This window comes from Microtus pennsylvanicus, chromosome 9 (assembly GCF_037038515.1).
Source record: "Microtus pennsylvanicus isolate mMicPen1 chromosome 9, mMicPen1.hap1, whole genome shotgun sequence".
Classification (NCBI taxonomy): Eukaryota; Metazoa; Chordata; class Mammalia; order Rodentia; family Cricetidae; genus Microtus; species Microtus pennsylvanicus.
Genome location: NC_134587.1, coordinates 5,858,024 through 5,881,664, shown reverse-complemented (window position 1 = coordinate 5,881,664; position 23,641 = coordinate 5,858,024). Strand labels below are relative to the sequence as shown.

The 23,641-nt window shown below is 41.9% G+C and overlaps 1 protein-coding gene across 2 annotated transcripts in view; it reads right to left on the bottom strand.

Moving 5' to 3' along the window:
- Positions 1–10,674: 10,674 nt before the first annotated feature.
- Cwc22 (CWC22 spliceosome associated protein) overlaps positions 10,675–23,641 on the bottom strand; it is a 40,683-nt gene continuing 27,716 nt past the window's right edge. For both annotated transcript variants that reach the window (XM_075984767.1, XM_075984766.1), the window contains 7 exons: positions 20,169–20,229; positions 16,841–16,918; positions 15,895–16,047; positions 14,224–14,351; positions 13,377–13,478; positions 13,079–13,296; positions 10,675–11,463 (listed from right to left, as the gene is read on the bottom strand). In XM_075984767.1, coding sequence (XP_075840882.1) covers positions 10,898–11,463; positions 13,079–13,296; positions 13,377–13,478; positions 14,224–14,351; positions 15,895–16,047; positions 16,841–16,918; positions 20,169–20,229 — 1,306 coding nt within the window. In that variant the 3' untranslated portion in view covers positions 10,675–10,897. The remainder of the gene's footprint in view (positions 11,464–13,078; positions 13,297–13,376; positions 13,479–14,223; positions 14,352–15,894; positions 16,048–16,840; positions 16,919–20,168; positions 20,230–23,641) is intronic.

Below are 23,641 nucleotides of genomic sequence, written 5' to 3'. Positions count from 1 at the left end.
CTGCTCATGCCCTAACCCCTCACCCTGTAGTAGGAGGTTGCTTGTGTGTTCCCGGCTACCCAGACTTCTGAAATATCCACACAGAAACTGTATTATTTAAATCCCTGCTTGGCCCACGAGCTCTAGATTCTTATTGGCTAACTCTCACATCTTAATTTAACCCATTTCTATTCTTCTGTGTATCGCCACATGGCGGTGGCTTACTGGCAAGGTTTTAGCATGTCTGTTCCAGGTGGCGGCTACATGGCATCTTTTGACTCTGCCTTCTTCCTTCCAGTATTCAGTTTAGTTTTCCCTTCCTACCTATATTCTGCCCTGCACAAGCCTAAGACAGTTTCTTTATTAACCAATGGTATTCAGAGCATACAGAAAGAAATCCCACATCATCACCCATTTTTCTGTAAGCCTCATAAACTCTTGTTTCCTCGGGTGGATATTGGTGGAATTTGATCTTGGTTTGTCTTTGGGAGCTCATAAGGAGGGGAACACATGAGGTTTTAGCAACAGGACTGTATCTTCGTCTCTATTTTAGCGGCTTAGACTGGAAACACAAGTTGTTTAGTGGATATCTTCTTGGAAATGAATACATTTCTTCATTATCTTGTCCTTTTCTCCACCATCCAGTAAAGGTCTGTGGAAAAGACCCGAGGGGAACAAACTGTCTTCCTGTACGAGGGACTCTTGGGGTTTCTGAGTCACCATGCTAGCTTGTATTTGGGCTTAAAAATATGCAAAAATCACCCTAGATCTGCAGCAACTTCCGCCGGTTCCAGCTGTTCTTTGAGGACGGAGCAGCTGAGCGTGTTCTCTTACTTTCTGAGTTTTAGTTATGAAAGTTTTTGCGTCCTCAGCTCAGCTCTCTTCTATTGAACTGAAACTGTTTTTTTTTTTTTTCCTGAGTTTGGTCTTGTCTGGGGCAGTGCTTGACAGTCTCTATCCTGTGCCTCAGGTGGAGGTCAGGAACCACAGTACATATCTCAGTAGAGAAGACTGTTTCTTACACCTGCTCTACGATATCAAGCTCTTGAGCTAAGTCCACATTACTTCTGTCTCCAGGCAGGACTATGTATGATCTCAAGGGCCCTCCATCTGTTCTTGATGAAGTTGCTTTTAATATAATGGAAACTTGAAGACCACCAGAGAGATTATGTCTACAGTAGAAGGTTACTCACCTATGCCGCAGTCCCTCTCCAAAGTCTCTTACCCTGATGTCTGTCATCCTGGCTCCTGCCTTCCAGTCCACTCTGCATGCAGCTAGTTGTCTGATTCTAAACTCAGCCCTGGCCCTAAAATTCACAGCCTTCACTCTCTGAACAGTTTACAGTAAATTTTCTGATGCTTTATTTCCATAACTCCCTCATTCTAGGTCATAGATGTGCCGATGTTTTTGGGTTTAGTTTTTAGAGACGGTGGTATGTATTACAGACTTGCCTCAAATATGTTATGTAACTAAGGTTGACTTTGAACTTCTGAACCTCCAGCCTACTCCCCAAAGGGCTGGGGTTATAGGCGTGTGGCACCACACCGGTTTTGAAAGGTGCTGGTGATAAAACCCAGGCCTTCACACATGCTAAGTAAGAATTCTATTAACTGATCTGCATCTCCACCTCAGATGAATAAATGTTTAAAACCTCAGACTTTCCTGCTCTCAATTATGCTGTTTAGTATCATGATGTGGGAGTGTCATATATCAATCTGTTGATTTCATTGTAAGCAATAAAGAAACTGCTAGGCCCATTGGATAGGCCCACCCTTAGGTGGGTGGAGTAAACAGAATAGAACGCTGGGAGGAAGAGGAAGTGAGGTCAGACTCCACAGCTCTTCTCTCCGGAGCAGACGCAGGAGAGACGCCATGCTACCTGCTCCAGGGAAGACGCACACCATGCCCCAGCTCCGACCCAGGATGGACTTAGGCTAGAATCTTCCCGGTAAGCGCACCTAGGGGCGCTACATAGATTATTAGAAATGGGCCAGAGCAGTGTTTAAATGAATACAGTGTCCGTGTAATTATTTGGAGCATAAGCTAGCCGGGCAGGGCAGGCGGCTTGGGGTGTTGGGGACGCAACCCTGCCACCGCCGCCCATATTACTACAGATGACGCCCAGACGTGTGGCTAACTAAACCCACTTACAAAACCTGAGAAGGCTTAAAAATAAGGGAGAGAGCATTTAACACAGATTTTTGCTGTTTGTTGGTGGCGTGCTGTAGAGAGATTTCCTGATTCGGCAACAGCAGCAGAAAAAACGCTGTGTCATTTCAAAGAGTGGCTTCCTGGGGCTGTGCCGCCAGTGAAAACTCTGGCTTTATGTTTGTGTTCCCGCTTGGGATCTGAAGGAGAGTGCTCTGAGACCTTGACGATGACTCAGAGCTCCGCGCCTGCTCCTGGGCAGAAGGCAGAATCAGGCTTAGGCAGGCGGAAGAGCATGGCGGATTCCTGCCGCCATACAGGGATGTGTTTTCAGACTGCGTAGTGCTCTGCGTGTCAGATCTGGATGTAACTTGGATGAAAAGAATTTCTGTGCTGCACGCTCAGTCTCAGAATTAAAGTGCTGAGTGCCGCTCCTACCTGGTAGCCCCAAGAGGCTTCCTGACTCAGCTTTAGCTGCAAAACCCTGCGGCTCATTAAGAGGTCCTGCCACAAAACACTTAAACAGTGTTGATGAAAAGCTGAACACATGCTTTTCGGTTTTCAGCCGTAGCAGGAAAAAAGCTGCGCTGTTTAAAAATGCCGGCTTTCTGGGCTGTCCTGCCAGGGCAAACTCTGACTGTTTGAGGCAGGAGGGCCGGCTACCGAGAGAGGATTTGAGTGTTGTCTGTTGTAGCTTGCTGGCTGGCAGGGACCTTGCAGCCTGTACACCAGCCATGAGGCTGGAAAGCTAAGGAATGGGCTGGATCCAGCCGGCAAAGCCACGCCTTTAGTCCTACTGATATTGCTTGGTAAATTAAAGGCTCTTGTGGTCAGAAAAAGAGAGATATACAGTAAAGAGAGATTCAAAGACAGAGAAAATTTCTGAATGGTTTAAAGTGTGTTAAAAATATATGCAAGCTGAAAGTTGAAGTTCTTAAAGCAAAAACAAAAAGAGGAAGAGAGTTGTTGTGTGTCGTAGTACACACCTTTAATCCCAACACTTGGGAGGCAGAGGGAGATAGACCTCTGACTTCAAGGTGTGGTAGCACACGCCTTTAATCCCAGTGCCTAGAAGGCAGAGACAAACAGATCTCTGTGAGTTCAAGGTATAGTAGTGTACGCCTTTAATCCCAATGCCTGGAAGGCAGAGACAGGCGGATCTCTGAGAGTTCAAAGACAGCCTGGTCTACAGGGTTATTCCAGGTCAAAGATATATGCTCAAAAAGCAAAAAGTTAACCTAGGAATGTCACAGCTTAGATTCTTAAGCGCCTAGTGATTTAAAGGCGCAAATCAAAAGTGCTCCTGGATGGTAAAAAAATTGCAGATTCACAATAGTACAGATTCAGACCAATAAATGAGTCACACTGTTGGATGAATGTACGTTGGCTTGGGAGAGAGAAGAAAAAGAATATAGAGAATAAAGCTAATGGTTTAAAAAGAAAAAAGAAAAAAGTAAAGTCTTTAAAGAGACAGAGTACAGATAGTTATAGATATAAATAAAAATAAGCCGCGTAAAGATGGAAAATTCACAGAGAGTCTGGATTATGTACATTGTGTTTTCTTTAAAATTTTTGACTGTGAAGGAGCTAAGTACAGAGAGACATTTCATTATATGGGCTGCCCAGTGGAACCAGAACGGATATGATAAGGGTATTATGATTTCAGAATTTGGGTCTAAGGACATGATGCTTTGGAAAGGAGTTTCTTATTTTGTTTTCACAGAGGATGAGACTCTATGGATTTCTTCTATTCCGATTTGGTATGATGGACCACGTCCTCCTGAAGGGTTGCTGTGAACATCTTCAGAAAATTGCCTTGCTCAACTGCCAACTGAGATAAACCTGGCACACAGGTTACACCCTAAAATCATTAACGACGCCCCCATTCAGCAGGAAGCAGTTTGGAGAGAAAAAACTGCGCCCATGTTCCCAAATATAGTTTATAAATGTTCTTTTACATTTAAAGGGGGAAATGATATAGGTATGAATAATTTGCATTGGTATGGATTTTAAGGTCAATTTTGTTATATGTATAAATGTTTCTGATGTAACTTTTACTTGATAACTGTTATATGTAATTTTGCTATGTTAAGGTTAAAGCCTTCGTTTTTTTTTTTTTTTGTTTAAACAGAAAAAGGGGAAGTGATGTGGGAGTGTCATATATCAATCTGTTGATTTCATTGTAAGCAATAAAGAAACTGCTAGGCCCATTGGATAGGCCCACCCTTAGGTGGGTGGAGTAAACAGAATAGAACGCTGGGAGGAAGAGGAAGTGAGGTCAGACTCCACAGCTCTTCTCTCCGGAGCAGACGCAGGAGAGACGCCATGCTACCTGCTCCAGGGAAGACGCACACCATGCCCCAGCTCCGACCCAGGATGGACTTAGGCTAGAATCTTCCCGGTAAGCGCACCTAGGGGCGCTACATAGATTATTAGAAATGGGCCAGAGCAGTGTTTAAATGAATACAGTGTCCGTGTAATTATTTGGAGCATAAGCTAGCCGGGCAGGGCAGGCGGCTTGGGGTGTTGGGGACGCAACCCTGCCACCGCCGCCCATATTACTACAGTATCAGAAAAGTTAACTTAATTAACTGAGTAAATTGGGGTCCCTGGGTTTTGTTGCTGTTGTTTGGTTTTTGTGCACACATTGTCTTGTTCCTGTCATGGGTCCATTCTAGAAGAGTTCAGTCTCCACCTTTCCTCTGTTCTGATAATCCTCTGGTGTTGGACTTGCCCCTTCAGTGCGACTGGAGTTGCTGTCTGCTCTTCTCCCCCAACACTGTCTGACCTAGAAATCAATGAGTTTGCAAGAGAACAGTCACAGAAAAGCACCTGGCTAGTTCCGTGTCACAGCTGAGTCTGACAGGGAACCTCCAATGCCTCCAAAGAATCTTTTGTCTGTCTGTAGTAGAACTCAGATATTTACTTCTGCAAGCAGCCCAGAAGGGAAGCCGGCTGTGAGGGAGAGTCCTCAGCCAGTATGCCGTAATCTCTGTCACACACTTTGGTTTATGGCTAGCGAGAGGCAGTGATTCCAGATGTGTTCGAGTTGGAAAGAATGTGTAAGCCGCTGACCATTGGTGGCTGGCTGTGCACACTTCTCTTTTTTACCTGGTTTTGTCTACAGAACTGGAGGTATATAAATGTTAAGCTCAATGAATTCATACAAAATGGATACTCTGTTTAACTTACACCTACATCTGGGAATAGAACATCACTACCACCTCAGCATTCCTGCTTACCATTCCTCCAGCACTACCCTCTCCAAAGATAATCACTATTGTGACTTATTTGTTGTTTTAGACTTTTATGTAGGGGAACATATATAGTGGAATCATAGGAATCTGGCTTCTCTATTCAACAGTTATGAATAGATTTTAGGTTGATTCATGTTGTTGAATTTAGCAATATGGTCTTACCATATCCATTCCTGCATAATATCCCATTACATGAATACAACATAAAATTGGGCTGTTTCCCAACTTTGGCTGGTATGAACAGTGTTATTCTGAACACTCTTTGTACATGGCTTCGGGTTCCCACGTGTGTGCATTTTAATATGTATCTGAGAGTGGAGTTGCTGGCTCACGGCTGCTACTGCCCCGCAGTTTTCTAGAGGCTTCTCTGGAGGTTCTGAGAAGGGCGTGCAGTGCCTCGTGCACCCTAGCCTGAAGAATGCACTTTCTTCCCCTTGAAGCTTTGGGACGGATCAGATAGAATGGAGAACGGATAGTGGAAGAGGGGGCACCAGCCTCGCCATCAAGATCACTTGAGTGAACCCTGGCTCACGCTCACGCATACAATTTTCTTTGACATACTTTTGCTTGTTTTTTGTTTTTTGAGACAGGATTTCTGAGTATAGTCCTGGTCATTCTAGAACTTGCTACGTAGACCAGGATGGCCCCAAACTCAGAGTTCTGCCTGTCTCTGCCTCCCGAGTGCTGGGAATAAAGGTGTGCGCCACCACCCGACTTCTTTGTCATACTTTAATGCATACATTGGCTTTACTTTAGGATCTGTGGTTTTAGATCAAAGCATTCTCCATCCTTTCTCCTGCTCTACCATAAAATAAATACGTGTGAAAACTACAACTCAGTTAATAGTAGTTGACCCCAGACTTAAAGACTCATTGAAGCTTTCTGCATAGCAATAAATAGAAACAGTGGCTGTCTTCTTCTGGCGTTCTCTCCATCACAAGCTTTCTGAACATCTACACAGGGTTGAAGATTTGGACTTGAACTCACAAAAATATAGAACTGAACTTCTAACCGAGAGCAGTCCACAGGAGTTAAAGTCTCTTTCTCAGCACTCCCTGTCTGGCCCTCTAGTGTCCCTGTGCCTTTGCTGATACCTGCGTTGGCCTTGGGGAGCAACACACACCAGGTTGGCAGCTATGAGGAGGATTATCTGGGGCACAGCATCTTTGGCTCCAGGCACACTTTTCTTCCCCTTCTCTCCGTGGATAACTTCCATGGGCACTGGACTCCATCATTTGACAGAAATACAATGACATGGACAAAAATGTTCTCCCATGTGAGGGATGGTGGTCCAGTCCCTTTTCCCGACTTTCTTGCGTTTCAGGAAAGGACTATGTGCATATGTGGAGCGGGATTTTTCAGACATTGCTACTGTGCGACATTGGCAATGCTCAATTTTACTCCTCAGCAGCTCATCTGATAGCAGATGGGGGCACACACTACCTGTTGACGTTGTGCTCCGAAACCTTGCGCCTTAAAGCTTTTGAAATCCATACTTAGCTCTCTTCACTGGTATTAAGGCAGGTTTTGTTTTGTGAATTGACTTCTTGCATCTGTACATTTCAAAGCTCTAGAAGAATTCTGTAGGAAGGATGTTCTCTGTAATTTATAAAAATAGCAGAGTGGTTTCGAGCAAGGCCATTATCCTCGTGCAGAATTACTCACTTGGATGTTTGCATACAGGAGTGGAAGGCACCCAGAGGTCTCGGCTGTGTTTTCATAGCCAGCACTATACGGACGCCCACTCGCGGTCAGAAGGAAGGGAGAAGGGTAGAAACAGAGTAAAGTAAGGAAGGGACGGCTCTGCTTCCCACCCAAATCCTCCCCATCTGTGCGCCAGTGAGAGTTCACATTAAACTGGGGCTCTCGGTGCATGTGGTACAAATCCCAAGAAAAGCAGCTCCTGCAGAGACAGAATCCACTGACTCGTGTAACTGGAGAGTCTAGTTTTAGATATGATTCCGTTCAGGCTCCAGCAACACAGGGACCTCCTTCGAGGGTGCCTACTTCCCTTTGAGCTACAGATCTTCCATGGCAAACTTGTATTTTCCTCAGGTTCAGAAAATGATCATCCACTGAGCTTCCATTTTGCTCTGCACACCCTTAAACAAGACCCTGTGTTTCAAGATCTAAATTGAAAAACTAATGTGAGGAATTCTGGATGTCCCATGTCACACCACACCTTACTGCAGAACTAGTTAGAGGGCACAGGGAACCTGGGTTTTCAAGTCAGTGAATTCTTCGGTTGCTAGATTCACCAGAATCATTTGCTCAGGTTGAAGAAAGGCAGTTGCTCAGTGCAGCCATTACAGGGATTCCCATGTGTTGAGTGACGTTTTCTGGGGAGATTGAAGAAATATCTGTTCACCCCAGATAGGGAACCTGTGCCAGACTATTGTATAACAATTTTCTCCAAAGCTAGTCAGTACCCAGGATGTGGCGGGTGGGGCGGTGGTTGAGATGGTTGCCTTGCTTTTGTTTTCAGTAAACAGAAACAATGGCAGCCATGTCTACCTTCAAAAAACGTGCATTCTAATGGGAACTGCAACAAGCTCCAAAAACTTCGAATGACATTTGGGAGGAAAACGTGGGAGCCATGAGTGGAAGAATGCTGTATCAGACCCAAGGCCAGGGAGACAAGGGGTCAGAGTAGGGACACAGGCCAGTGTGGTCCTGTGTGATTAGGGTCTGGAGAGTCTCGGTGCACAGAAATGAGAATGTTCCTTAGGGTGACACTGGACCCTCAGCTCTCCTCCCTATGGCATAAGCAGCGGATGTAAATAAGACTTTAAAGTCAGGAACCAAAAGTTTACCCAGGGAGTTTGCTGTGAGACAGTGCCTCCTACCAATGTCAGAGGCTACGCCCATGAAGTCTCAGCAGCCAATGGATGCACCCACGAGACTTCAACCCTGCACAAGGCACTACAAGCAAACAGGAACACCGAGACTGGGAGGAAGTCTTTCAGAGAAGGGCACACCAACTGGTTATCCAATGCCAAATGGTCAGCCCTGAAAACACGTACAAGTTAACATTATTCAGACTGAGCAGGTTATATTTAGAAATAAGTGTATAGAAGTGTACAATAACATGAAAAAAGAGGTTATGGTTTTGAAAGGCAGCAAAGAGGGCCATTGGAAGGTTTAGAAGGAAAGGGAAGAAAGGAGTAAGGTAATTATAATCTCAAAGCTAGAAGAAAATACTATAAAAAATTTACTGGTAATTATAAAAGTTTTTTTCTGGCATCATTGTGAAATGGCAGAAGAATCAAGTTGTTTGAGCTTAAATGATGTAAACGTCCCCAAACCTTAATGGATTTAAAATAGAAGAAATAGAAGAAAAATGATGGGAAGTTGCTTCTGTCACACCCACATCACACCCAAACTCCCCGAGCCACCCTCTCTAGATGGCTACTTTAACATTTAAAAAGAAAAAGGGAAGGCTCATTGCTATTTTAGGCCAGATGAAAGACAGCGGTCATAAAAAGCTAGTCAAAGCGCTCCATTTTCCTTTCAAGTCCTTCCTGGATGACGGGGGACAGGAGAGGGGCGAGTGCGTTCTTGGTGCCGTTATTTCCTGGCTAGAACTTTGTGAAGTAAGTGCCGTAAGATCCTACAGAATAGGGAGAGAAAGGAAGTTTGCCTAGGCTCACTTAGGGAGGCAAAGGAGCTGTTGGTCAACAGTCCGCAAAGGTTCTGCCACCTTCAGTCTGCTTAGGAAGGAAGCTGGCCTAGGATAAAACCTGGTTCCAACACTCACAACTAGAAGCTCCGAGTCTACTGGCCTCTTGGGCTTTAGTCTGTTCTTCTGGGAGACGAAACCCATCCCCAAAGGGTTGCTTTGAAGAGCTAAACTAGCCCACCATTTCTTCATCTGTTCCAAGGACCAGGCTGCAGAACAAAGGGAATGAAGAGACACGGTGCCAACAAGCGAGCAGATGAGGGGCTCTGAGGAGCATTTCGAGGAGAGCAGCTGAAGCCAGGTGAGCTGGGTGGGCAGCGGTCAGAGCAGGCTTCAGGAAGAGATTTCAGCCATAGCTATAACACAGAGGGAGCAGAAAGGTCCAGGCGAGGCAGCTGAGAAACTAAATGTAATGTGTGCAAAGTATCTACATTTCTTCTGGGTGCAGGATACCGACTAGCGTGAGCATGCCCAGCTGCAGTACCTGTGCTGGATGCCAGCTAGCGTGAGCACGCCTTAATAAATAAATAAATTAAAAAAACATAATAAATAAATAAATATAAAAAATAAAAAAATAAAATAAATAAAAACAAACAAAAAAAAAGAAAGAAAAAAAAGTACTCAAAGAAAAGAATGCTTCTCATTATTACATTTAAAAGTCATGAATTAAAATTAAAACGAAGTAAAATAAAATTCATCCCCCCACCCCCAGTTTTCTAGTGTTTTTGTCTACTCAAGAGCAATGTCCAGATGAAGGAAGTGGACGACATCTATTCCTTTCAGAGGGACACCTCCGCTCCTCAAATTCAGTTTGCTCAGCTACGGTTTTGTGAGACAGGTGCTCTCATGATGTGTAGCTACTGATACCCATCATCCCTTGTACGGAATACTGCGGGGTCGGTAACACTTTTCTGAAGGAGAAATGCATTTTCATGGGCTATATCGTTGCTCATGCTCAGGTTTCTAGATAATAAACAAGGCGTTCTGAGTCAGCGCATGCCCAGAAGCTCAACACTACCACAGTGGTCCCACTGTTCTAAATACCCACACTTTGGCTGGAATGGGCCCAATGTACTATAAGGTGAACAAGTGCAAGAAGCCCATTGAGCACCGGGTGCCAGACAGACCTACCTGCCCACCTAAGGGAACGTTCTCTCTCCACAGTAATTATGCTTCTACATTCTGAAGTTACAATAAAGAAAATCCTTCCAATTCAAATAAAAAAAAATGGAATTGCTTCACAGGCAGCTCATGTACCCCATGGCTATGCTTTTTAAATGACTCACTAATCCAATTAAAATTAAACATATACATCAGCTCACCTGGACAGAATGTTAAGGTGGTAAGCACTAACCACAAGGATCTTATCAACTTTCCTGCAGGCTCAAGAGATGGACTAGGCTGCCCGTGGCTTACTCCCAAGTGCATCTCTCAAGAGGAGGACACACTTCCCAAAACACCACAGAGAAAGCTACAGTGCTGAACTCTGTCAGATACCCTATTGTAATAAATGGAAATTTATTTTTGGTCTTCGGTTATATATAAAAGCTACTAATAATTATTAAAGTTATTAGACACATAGAAAACTGTTTTACAAATCAGCGACTCAATGAGCATTTGTTCCTTTTATTCACAAAACGTAAGTCCCTCTGTTGAGACCCTTTATGATTTTACTGAGGACTTTGAGATACATCAATTATAAAACATGTCAAAAAGAAAACATCTTCAAAATATACAGATACAAAGAGGTCCTTTATACAGAGTTCTCTATAAAATCCATCAGTGTAAAAAGACGTCGGAAGAGAAGTAAGGCGTGTGCAGCTGTCATCAGGATCATCTTTGTCTTGGAGACTTTTCTCTCCTCCGGTCCTGGTTTCTCTTGGAGTCTCTAGAATGTTCAGAGTGTCTGCTAGACTTCTCCCATCGTCTCTCAGCACCGTTCTGATACCTGTCGTCATCACTCTTATGGCCCGAATGTCGTCTTCTCCTGTCCCTTGACTTGGAGCGATCTTTCCTCCTGACACTTTCACTGTCCTGACTTCGGGGTCTTTGCTTCTCATTCTCAGAAAAAGAATCTCTCCTCTCTCGTCGCTTCTCCTTTGGCTCACCATGCTTGTCTTGCAGCTCTCTGTGCACGTCTTGGTCTCGGCCATTCCGAACTCTACTGTAACTATTTTCTTGGGAAGGAAGCCTTCTGTCCGCCATGGGCTTTGCCACAGGATCCCTCCAGTCGGCATTTCGGGAGTCATGCCCTCTGTGTCTCTCAGACCTCCCTTCCTGGTGCCTCTGCTCCTCCCTTCCTTCTTCTCGCCTCCTGTCATGCGTCTGCTGGCCCCTGGCTGCTTTCTCTACTTCTTCCCTTCTGGTCTTCCCTTGTCTCTTCTTTCTTGTATCTTTAGCTGTGTGTAAAAAAGTATAGTTAGTTTTTATGTTAATCTAAGTTCATAATTTAACAACGTTTACTGACATACTGAAGAACACTTATTTGTGAAAATTAACCAGGATGGTTAAAATTAAAAATATGGCCAATACGCAGTTGTCAGGAGTGTAGCTTGGAATAATCACTTAGAAAGCTGGTAGTATTTACTAAAACCAAATGCGTCCTCCAGCAGCGGTGCCGTCTGTAGCTACGGGACTGAAAAAGGAATGTACACGCAGGATGAGGTTATGCAACATATCACAATAGCCACCTTGGCACGTTCAGAACGCTTACATTAATCTATAGGTGGAATCACAGAAGAGTTACACACAGGAGCTCAGGAAGAGAGAGAACCCAAACTTCCAAGCCTATCTCTGTTGACTATACAGCTTTTGCATCAGTGTAAAGTTGGGAAACCAAGAGTACAATATGACCAGACAGGGACTATCCGCATATATATATATATATGGTTATTAATAGATGTGCCTAGGACATCAGAGACATGTATGAGTATGTATAGCAACCACTGTGGATGGATAAACTATAAACGCAATAACATGGGTGAATTTTATTAACACAATTATGAAAGAAATATTAAATAAAAGAGTTCATAGTTAATAACTATAAAGTTAAAACAGGCACTATGGCACAGGCCTCTACACAGAGCACTTGGAAAGTAGTCGCAGAGAGAACCAGGTTCAAGGCTAGCCCTGCCAAACCATGAATTAACAGACTAGACTGCATATAAGACTCCAAAAAGCAAATAACAAAACATCCAACAGCAAACACACCAGGCAAAGGCTGGACATGACGTACAGCTGAAACCCCAGCACTTGGGGGGGGGGGGGCTGCAGCTCCAGGCCAGCCTGGGCTATGTAGTGAGGAGACTAGGTTGGCTATGTTGTGAGAGCTTGCTGCAACAAGACTAAAGGATGGAATTACATCTCACAACAGCTGCTGCCCTGAAGATGGGGGGCGGGGGGGGACTGGCAGGCACAGGATGCACAGGAAAGACTTCCAACAAAGGAGTTCTGAAGTGCCCGTCCTTCTTGATCTGGGGGAAACTCGGTAGAGCAAAGCCCCAGGTGAGCTACACAATGAACAAGATGATGTTAAATAGTCACAAACGCTCGACTGCACAAATACAGCCCTAAGTGCCCTGACAATGAAGCATCAGGATGGCACCTACAAACTAGAATGCAAACGTGAGTACTTCAGGCATCACTAAACCCCAGCTGTGTCCACGAGGAGGCTTCTAAGACAGAAATAACATAGTGTCAATAACAGATGATCGTCTCTATTAATAAAGATGACGACCACTGGCCGGGCGGTGGTGGCGCACGCTTTTAATCCCAGCACTCGGGAGGCAGAGGCAGGCAGATCTCTGTGAGTTCGAGGCCAGCCTGGTCTACAAGAGCTAGTTCCAGAACAGGAACCAAAAGCTATGGAGAAACCCTGTCTCGAAAAATCCAAAAAAAAAAAAAAAGATGATGACCACAATAAGTAAGCAGCAACTGAAACTGGCCCTCAGTATGGACACCACGAGCCCTGCTCTTGTTAGGAACAGCAGGCTAAAGTCTAGATGAGCCTGATACCTGAGACGGAGCTCTGACTGCTGGAGGATGAGGAGCCGCCTCCTTCACTGGAGGAGTCTGAGCTGCTCTCGCTGCTGTCGGAATCTGAGTCAGAGGACTCGGACTCCGAGGAGGACTCTGAAGACGACGAGGTCAGGGCGGGTTTCTTTTGCTCGGCTTCTGGTTTCTGGGCCATGATGACCTTGGGTGTATTTTTTAGGTGCTCTCGCAGTTCATCCCTAACAGAAATATAATGTGTTACATTAGCTTGTAAGACGACTTTGTCAGCTAAAGCTAAAATTCTGCAAATGATCCTTACGTTAAACCTCCAAGACCTATGGAAGTGAAGAAGTTGATGGCGAAGCGGGTATTCCGTGGGTTGTCTCGAGGTAACAGTCCTTCAAAGAATGGCTGCAGAGTTCTGAAAAAAAAGAGAAAAGAAAAAACACAGAAAGAGAAAAATGAAAACTCCTGTACCCACTTACCAGATTTCCAAATATTCAATTAGTAAGTTAAGTATAAGAAAGTGGTTTATGCATTTATAGGTTAGGCTATCTAAATATAATCAGTAATAAGAAATAATTCACTGAAGTTAAATATTTCTTTATAGTTTGTGTGTGTGAGTGCACATGCGTAAGACAGCATATAGGAGATGTGGGTGTCAGAGATCCAACTCATTTCAGATTTGGTGTCCTTCACCTACTGAGACATCTCACTGGCCCTTAGACTTGATTTCTGTAACTATACAATATGGATTTAGAAATTTTTCATATGGACACTAGGATACACACAGAATACACAGATGGCATACACACATACTGTCTACAGGATATATTCACAAGTGTATTTTGTACACATGCACAGAAAATACTAAAGGCCTTAGTGTACGTATGCACATCTCAGTAAGCACTGGGAAAGAGTAGGAAATAGGCAATGAGTATTTTACAGCAAAGGGTAAATTCTAGGAAGACTGACTAAGCATTTAGATCAACAAGAGGGTCACAGTTTCTGCAGTCACAGGGGTATGGGTGCACGTAACAGCAGCCCTACCAGCTCTGTGACACTGGTAGATGAGCCTGATAAAGCACACAGCATGAGACCAGAGTGAAGCCTGCACTCTGGCTGTCCCAGAGACAGGAAGAGCGAACTGTTAACAGTCAACTTACTCATCCTTTAACCTCGCGTTCAGTTTAGGAAGACCCATGTATTCACACAGTTCTTGGAAAAAGATTTTGACGAAAATTCTACTAGACGATGTAGTGGTTTCTTCACTGAGCTTTATACATTCAAGAACCTGAAAATTAAAAGAGAGAATTAAAAAAAAAAAAAAGAAAACTACTTTTGTTTTAAAAGACAAGGACAAGTAGCCGAGCAGTTTAAGTCCTCTCAAAATGCCTGGGAGTCCCCACCCTCAGCAGCATCTCTGGACCTCCCATGCTGACATGTGCTATTTCTTGGTCACACAGAAGACTGCATCTCTGTATTAACTTCCCAATGTTAAGATGGTGCAGAAATGGTTGTGTTCTTTTTCTTGAAAAAGGTGCTTTTCATAGCAGAGAAGAAATCCTGTCTTGAGCACATAACACCAAAGTAAAGACTGCTTGCAAACTCCCCCGCCCCCGGCAGAACGGGCTGTACACAGGGGCTAGATAAATGCCAGCCAGGGCAGGATGCTAGCTCTATTCGGCATACATACACAAGGTAAAAGACAAAAACAGATGGGTGATGTATCCTGAAAACTAAGATGACAATCTTTATAAACTAATCATGGACACAGATTTTAAAGATAAACAGAAAAAAAAAATCTAGCTTTTCATGGGTTATACTCTGGAGCCTATTTTAGCCAACTGTTTAAAACTCCTCTTTTAGAATGCGGAAATGAAGCAAAGGGTTGTGATTAGCTGCTGGGTTGCTGTGCCCACTGAGTGTAGTTGGATATACTTAGGACTTCCGTACTACAAACATATTCAACACTCCCAATGGGCGGAGCTCATTCTACCACCAGTCTGTGGTATTTTACAACATCGTCCTCCTCTTCTTGGGTGTGACTTCTCTGTATTAAAATTCTTCTAGCAACTTTGCTTCACTTGGAGTATAACACTTTTTATGGCATGTGACTGTCAGACACTTTTCTCTTCCATGGTAACATTCTTGAAAGCAGGGACCACATAAAATATTCGACTGCCCGCTACCATGTGACTGGACATGCAGCTGGGAGCAAACATCATGTGGAAGTGCAGTGAGCAATTATATAATAAATATGGGTTTAAAGTTCAATCTGGTGCACATTTCCCCACTGAGGATGCCTTTCCTTGCTCTAAACAAGATCACAGGATCTCCTCCCTATAGCTTAAGCTAAAATGGCCCCTTACCACCTCCTGAACAATCCTTAGTCTTAGTAAGAGCAACCTTGGAGAAGCTGCTCTCTTAGGAAATACAGACAGTAATTCTGAGGCACCAGTACCACCAGGAGAGGGGTCACATGTCTCTCCTTGGTTATGTGAGTATGCACAAACACGTATAAAGATGTGAAACATGAAAAAACATAGTATTTTCCCTGAAAATATTGCTAGTTGGCGTTACCACAAAGCAGCATGGTTGGGGGGGGGGGCATGTATGATCCACAATAGTATTTCTTACCCACGTCCATTATTTGACTTAGTCTTTTGATTCCATGCTACATGAACATGTTTCAAAGACAACATAAAACTGCACTATGTGCTTCATTCTAATTTGTATTTACTGATAGGATAAGCACGGCCATGCCATAATTAAACGCATATTTCAGAGCAACAGGGGACCAGGAATGAAGAGCAAATACTGATGCAATTACTTACACTCCATGGAAGTGAATCAGTGTATAGAAGGTGAGCAAACATCTTAGCAACGTTTCTCAATTTGTTTGTTTCCAAGCGATGGATGGTATCGTACTGTTCTTTGAATATACTTTCAAATGATTCCATGTATTCTTTTTTTAGCATGCAAAACCGCTAGAGATAAGAAAACTGAAAGTCAACCGCAGCAGAAACTGAATGCCAATACAACTGAACTCATTGTTCCTAAATTTACTAAACAACTGTAAACACCTTCGAAAATCATCTATCACTCAACCTTTCTGTGTGAAATGATGTTCACGACGTTACAGCTATAGTTTCTATCTGGATTTATATGCTAAAATAAAATTATACATATAGTTGATCCTACAGACATACATTTTGTATTACATAACTGTGCTTTATGAACAGTTTACAAATATTTTAAGGACTGGAAGATGCCGGATCAATGGTTAAGAGTATTTAGTGTGGCCTGCAGAGGACCAGGCAGGCAGCTCCGACAGTTCCAGAGATCCACCTCAGGCCTCGGCAGGAACCTGTGCTCATGTGCACACACCCTGACATGTACACATACAAATATAGTTAAAATTGATAAAAATAAACCTTCAAAAATTTTTAAAATCATGATTACCCTGTGTTGGCTTAGGAGGTTCCTGACTTTAGTAACTGCTTTGAGTTTCTGAAGAAATTAGTTGTTTTGGACTGGTAACTGTTACAAAGTCTTTGTAATTTCAAGAAGCTGTAGAGACATGATAGTAATTTAATGTACTGAAGGGATGAGTACTGAAGGAGGAACATTGTGCTCTCAGAAAAGAACATATGTTGTTGGTTGAGGGTAGACCAGGCTACGAAGCACAATCATTAACTCGCTATATTATTGTCGGGAATTCTTTTGGAGCTTCTAATCCTTCTATTAAATCTTGACATGAAAAGCAAGGCTGTAACTCACCCCAGCTAACAAGCCGAAAAATTTTTCATAGGTCCTTTGCTGGGCACAGCAATCAAGTATCATGTTGCAGAGTTCTTTCTGTCAGAAAGAAAAACGGTGTTAATAGCACAGAACACAGTGGAGCTTTGCTATATGGCAATTTACGATCAAACAGTGACTGTGTTTTCAAACTAGACTTCTAAAAATTTTGAAAATTATTTTAAAAAACTCTATGTCAAGCTTACCATTTTTGAAAGCCTTTAGTCTGACTGATAACATTTAAAGCTATTTATGATAATTTCATTAAATATGAAATTCTAAATTCATGAGTATGAGTCATTTCTAACAATCTAGTGAAGAGGGTCAAGGCATAACTGGATATTCTGTCTTTAAAGACATCTGTGTGAAATTCTTTTAAATTTACATTCACCAACACCAATGCCTGACAATTTAGATATGAACTCAACTGTTAAAGGATATGCTTAGATAGTAGGGAAAAGCACAATAGGAGTTACAGAAGCATGAATGGACACTTCAGTTCCAACTTCAGTGACCTTCCAGTTGGTAAAGGAAGACATTATAGAAAAATGAATAAATAAATAAATGAATAGAAACAGATTCATGACTCGAATTTCCTAAGTCCTGAAATAAATGTTCTCTGTAGACCTACCCACAGGGGAATCTCTAAAGATGGATGGGCCAATCCAGTAACTGCTGAAACGTACTACCCAATTAGCTATTTAACTGCTTTGAAAAGCATCTCCATGAGAAGTTTTGGAATAAATAAACTCCTGATTATGCTGCTAGGTTAACAGAAAACCTCTCTCACAATGACTGACATCTATTTTTTCGGCATATATGATTTAACAATTCCTAAAAGAACCCAAGTGGATCAGACAGTGATTTCTTGAGACAGTGACTCAGGAAAACCGCAAGCGGAGACAGAATGAGAAGGCCGCCGTCGTGCACATTTTAAGTCACTCATTAGAATGTCTACCACTTTTACAAACAGTGACCTGAACGTAGTCAATTCCTCTAGTAGAAAACAGTCTATACAAATTAAATGTGTTAATTTTTAAGTTTAAACTAAACTTCAGTTAATTTTTACTTTTAAAATTTAAATGAACTATCATGAAACTTTGCCATTTTCACTAACTGAGGTGTGATCTAAGAAAAAACTGTTAACATTTTTAAATGAGGAAATTAAGCGTTTGTATCTATGTAAGCAATCTGCAAGTGCAGGACGACAGACTAGAAGGAACCTGGGGAATCCAACATGAGAGCCGTGTCCCTGTTAACCATTTAAATTATAATCTGAGCTCCTTAGCCAGGACGACAGACTAGAAGGAACCTGGGGAATCCAACATGAGAGCCGTGTCCCTGTAAACCATTTAAAATTATAATCTGAGCTCCCTAGCCAGGACGACAGACTAGAAGGAACCTGGGGAATCCAACATGAGAGCGGTGTCCCTATAAACCATTTAAAATTATAATCTGAGCTCCCTAGCCAGGACATTCATATTGTGCTCATCAAAAGCTGTACGTGCCTAGCTGCTGCTCCCCTGACCAGGGCAGCACGCTCATCTCCTCCCTGAACAGCTCTACTGCACAGCGCTGCTCTAGAAACAGGTGGTCTACCATGAAGCACCTTACCAGAGCATCCCTTTAAAACATGGGAGCACTTTAGACACAAAGAAAAAGAAAAACAAGTCATAAGCTAACCCAAATAAGTAAAATGTTTATAAACGTGTTAAGTTCTGCAAAACTTAACACTGGTACTGAAAACTTAAAATGAATCCTTTCTAAATTATGCTGTTAGGTTAACTTGATGTGCAAAATTCACTCTCAAAAAATTTTGCATCGAGTTTATGATATGTTAATCCTATTTTAAGCAACATGCAGTAATACACCAACGGTGCTGCGGATTCAGAACCATCTGCAAAACATATCACTTTTCCCCCAGACCAGGTGCAATTATAAGTACTATCATCTATGGCTTGTGATAATTAAATATTTTAACATGTCAATTAAATATTTGAGTAATTTCAGGAGTCTTTAGTACGTGAAAATAGATGTATTAAGATATTTTCAAATATTAATCAAAATATGTTGAGGAAAGTTCTAACCCTTTGGATTAGCATCAATAAAGTTGCAATGACTTAATTATATTCCTCAAATGTAACGTGGTCACACAGAAAATTCAGCATTAATTCTAGTTTTAAAGGTTAATTTACTAACTTATTTCCTTCTAAGGATGACATATCCACTGTGGTCAAGACTATAAAAAGCAACTGTTAGGAAAAAGAAAACAACTTTCTAATTTGAAAATAATTTGTTTTTGCAAATTTTATAAAATTTTCAGTATGTATATACATATTTACAATAGATTCAATAAAAAATCAAGGATTTTTTTCCTGCAAATGCCCAAATACTACATGTTTTCCAGGTTAGGGCTAGTGTGGTGCTGGGCAAAGGTATTTATTCTGCAACTATGTTATGAAATCAGGGGAAAAGATCAGTGAGTGAGCGAGAGCGTGATTTTACTGCAATAAAGCTTTATTTATGAAAACAGGAAATGGGTCGGGGCACAGTACCAATCCCTACAAATGATCCTCTAATCCTGACCCAGCTCAGCACCAAGAGACCGGACACTGAACAGCCTATCGGAACGCATGTTCACTACTCCAATTATGAGGTCTGTCACTCGTCCATCAAGGTGTGAGGAAGGGCTCCACCAAAGCCTGGGCTCAGGCTCCAAAGACCTAAAATGACTATATGATGACAACCAGGAAAAAATTACAAAATTATTTACACAGCTTGGTGCTTATTCTCCTTAGCACTGGGGCTCCGATATGGCGGGCAACGGTTAGGAGACGATGAGCCCATGAGGCTAACAGAAGACCTTAGGAACTTAGTGAGTAACTAAATCCCTGAGGCTCTGTCTAACGAAAGTCTATAATCAATCTTTCCCCATGAATGAATTAATGAATGAAAGAGTAATACAAATCCTTCCATATACAACCTAGCAGTGTAAACATACATGTTGTGACTGCCACAGCTCCTACCAGAAGGATTCTTCACTGCACAGGGATCAGATTCCTCCTAAGGGGCAATCTGTTCACAGGTAACCACTGCGATTGGAGACGACCACGCCAGGATGCATTCACACAGACGCTGCGCTCTACTAGAGCACACGCCAAAGACCCAGAGCCTTAAGCCTTGGTTTAGAATAAAATTACAAAACTTACATCTACTTGAGTATTATTATTTCAATTCACAAAACCTATTCATCTTAAGCATTTTAGTTAGCAATGCATGTTCACTAATTTAAAGAAAGGCATGGACATACTGTTTGGCTCTCCGCAAACTCCATCTTCAGCAACTTGTGCGCACATTCTTCAAAATCTAAACTAGGAGACAAGATGGTCACAATATGTTAAAAGTCTGAAGCAGTAAATTACAGCGCTCTGTACCTGTCCAAATACTACTGTTACTATCGTAACTGTAAATATGCATAATATCCCAGCACACAGAGAGCAGCTCTTAACTACAAACACCAAAGTACACACATACAGCAACACAAGGAACCTTAAACCATGGTGCAGAGAAGTCAGACACAAAGGCCACACACAATATAATGAACAGGCAAATCCATATATAGAGAGAAGCTTATGGGACCAAAATGATGGCTAATGGAAACAATTCATTCTTCAACGTCAAAAATATTTTGGCAATGTTTGGACAACTTTGCAAATACTCCAAAACAACAAACTGTAGATAAGAAAGGATAAATTTTATAGTACATAAGAATATATATATGAATTTTACAAGTATATGTATAAACTTTAAAAAGATATACAAGAAATAAAGAGAATGACTATGTCTTGATCTTTATCGCTCTCTCAAACCCATCAGCCTGCCGTGACACATACAGGAAGGGTGTTTCTCAATGAAGCACAGCAATGTTTCTCAATGAAGCACAGCAGCTGTAAACTCTCAAGCCCTAGCATCAACTTTTCCTTAAATTCTGGAAGACAGCTGACATGGTGGCTAATTCCTATAAACCCAGTACTCAGAAGGCTGAGGCAAGAAGGACTTTGAGTTTGGGGGCCCTAGGCTAGAATGAGATTCTGAAAGAAACGGGAACACTAGCGGAGGATAAAAGCCCTGGGAGGAAGTCATGAACTGCTTTATACTGATGTCCCAGTAGTAAAGGACAGAGAACTCTAAAGATGGGGAACCTGGTCCTGGGAGGCAAAGACTAACTACTCTTGCTCAAGATCTACTGAATGTCAGTCATTTCTTCAGTATTTGTTTAGTAAATTAAGTCCAAAAAAAGTATTAGTAATTTTACTCAAAATTTTAGGTAAAATAACAGGTAGAATGCTTAACAATAAAGAATATACTAAAGTTTAAAATGTTACCAAGTATTTGGCTTTTGTTTTGTTTGCTTCAGAAAAGGTTGCACGTAGCTGAGGAAGACCTAAACTCCCGACTCTGCCTTCAACTTCCAGTTCCTGGGAGTGCAGGTGTCTCCACATGGTACCTATACCTAACTAACTCTCTTAAGAAATGTATTTTCAGTTGCCAATCCTACATCCACACCTTAATCAGTACATCTGGTTCCTGAGTGCACACAACTTTAACATCTCAGACTTAGCAACATTTGATGTGATTCTCTTGTTTTACAGAGTAGATAATCAAGACTCAGAGGTGTCTGTGAGTCAGACTCCTGGATAACATCTCAGTAGTTAAGAATAAACACAAAATACTTTCGCTTCTAGCTCAATGGGAAAGCTACAATAAGTACTGCACTTAAAAAGCTTCTTGAAATGTGTATTATGTATTTAGAGAAACCAGGAAAGACATTCTAATTAAAACAGGCCCAATTTCTTATGCTTCCAGTATTACAAACCTCAGTATAGAAGAGAAAATGATCCTCTATCACACCGCAAACCTTAAGACACCTCTTCAGCACTGTCTGTCCCCAGTCACTAGTGCTGAGCTAGGACGAGGTGAGACCTGCTGCAAAAGCCTGCCCATCCGATACACTACAAGTATCTCATTTTATATCCAAACACAGGGCTTCCCCATTTATGAGAAATAACTATAACATTAGTAAATGGTGCAAAGCAACTTATAAGGAGCAAAAGCACATTTTTACAGTGTTTATATAGATAATTTTATAATATCCTTAACACAAGATAATTAGCAAATTCAACATGAACTTGACTCAGGAATAATGTTGCTATATCCAAACCATTTCAGATGGTCTTAACCCCACCCCCCCAATAGCCACCCAATGCAATGCAGTGATTCTGAAAGTATTTGCAATTCACCTGTTATTTCTAGCTTCTATTACTTATTAGGTTTCATAAGCACACCTGGGCAACCATCCAGCACAGTGTAAGGCAAGAAAAAAAGAAAGCTAAAATAAAAAAAGCAATCTTCCAGGTAGCAGATAACAGGCAATACTACACGGTGCTTAGAATGGACACATTTTCAGTACTATAGCAATAACAATGAGTATTATTAAACATATGAACTGTTAAAAAAAAAGGAAATACATGGCAGGAGTGGGGAGGACTTGATAATTAAAAGAAAGCCAAGTAAGTAATAAGAAAATTTTACTACTTTTATTTATCAGAAAAAGTTGTATGAGCTTATGCATTTATATATTTGCATTCTTTTAAAGCATATGGTAATTCTGAAGGGGCACTAATTATAAATATCACATGAGCTAACATTGCTCAATATTTTAGGTGTCTTAGGTGGCTGAGCAAAAATAATTCGTTTTAAAAGACTAATAATTGAAGTACGGTTATATAATTGCATTACTAAATTACTGTCCTCTTGACTTGATGCCAGTTTTAAGCAGTATTTAAAGATGACTGCACTATCATCAGAGACACGGCAGCCCATCTCCATCTGCTACCACAACGTTGACCATCATCAAGAAGCAGGAACAAGGAGGGAGCTTCCGCCTCAACAGCAAAGCCAACTGCTTACTGTGAGGTTTTGTATAATGAAAGAGTAATCTTAGAGCCACAGGAATCTCAGAGCAGCAGGAAAATGGAAAGACTAGCAAACTAGTCAGAAGAAAAATAAAAGCGCCAATCCCTACACAGTTCAGGAGTCAACCGGACTTGTTTGCATAAGATTACCTAAGAAGGGTCCTGTGTTCAATCTCAGGTCTGTAAATAAGTACCCCACACCACCTCAGCCAGTCACTTCATCGCTTCTAACCTGAACTGTATAAAAACTTCAGACAACAGAAAGAAAACACTGGACACACACTCACAAACAGAGACAGACAGACAGATCTTCAATCCAATCCGATGTTGATTACTATGTGTCATTTCTTGAGCTGCCTAGCCTGATTTCAAGGAAGACCACACAAGCAGTCTACTGCCTGGTCTACTAACCTTCTCCAAACTGACATGGATCTGAGCATTTCCTACTTCTTAACAAGTCACGATCAACTCAGTTCTCAAGGGAGGCATAAACCAGACATTTGACCATGTAGTGATTACAATTTGTTCCCTTCACTGTTTTGCAATGGACAATTTTGTGTAATTACAGTAATGAAAAAGGGCCAGCTGCCACGGAGGAAAAGCCCTTGACTCATGTTCCCAAAGGCTTTCTGTAAAGAGTTTACCTACAATAATGTTTTGTGAATCTAATAAAATTCAAGATCTAGTACCACTGCTTCAAAACAAAACAAAACAAAACAAAAAAGCTACTTCTGCTTTTGATGACCAATGACAGCATTTCTTTGCCTAGATATTTAATGACTAACATTCATCACCAAAGAGTCTCGTT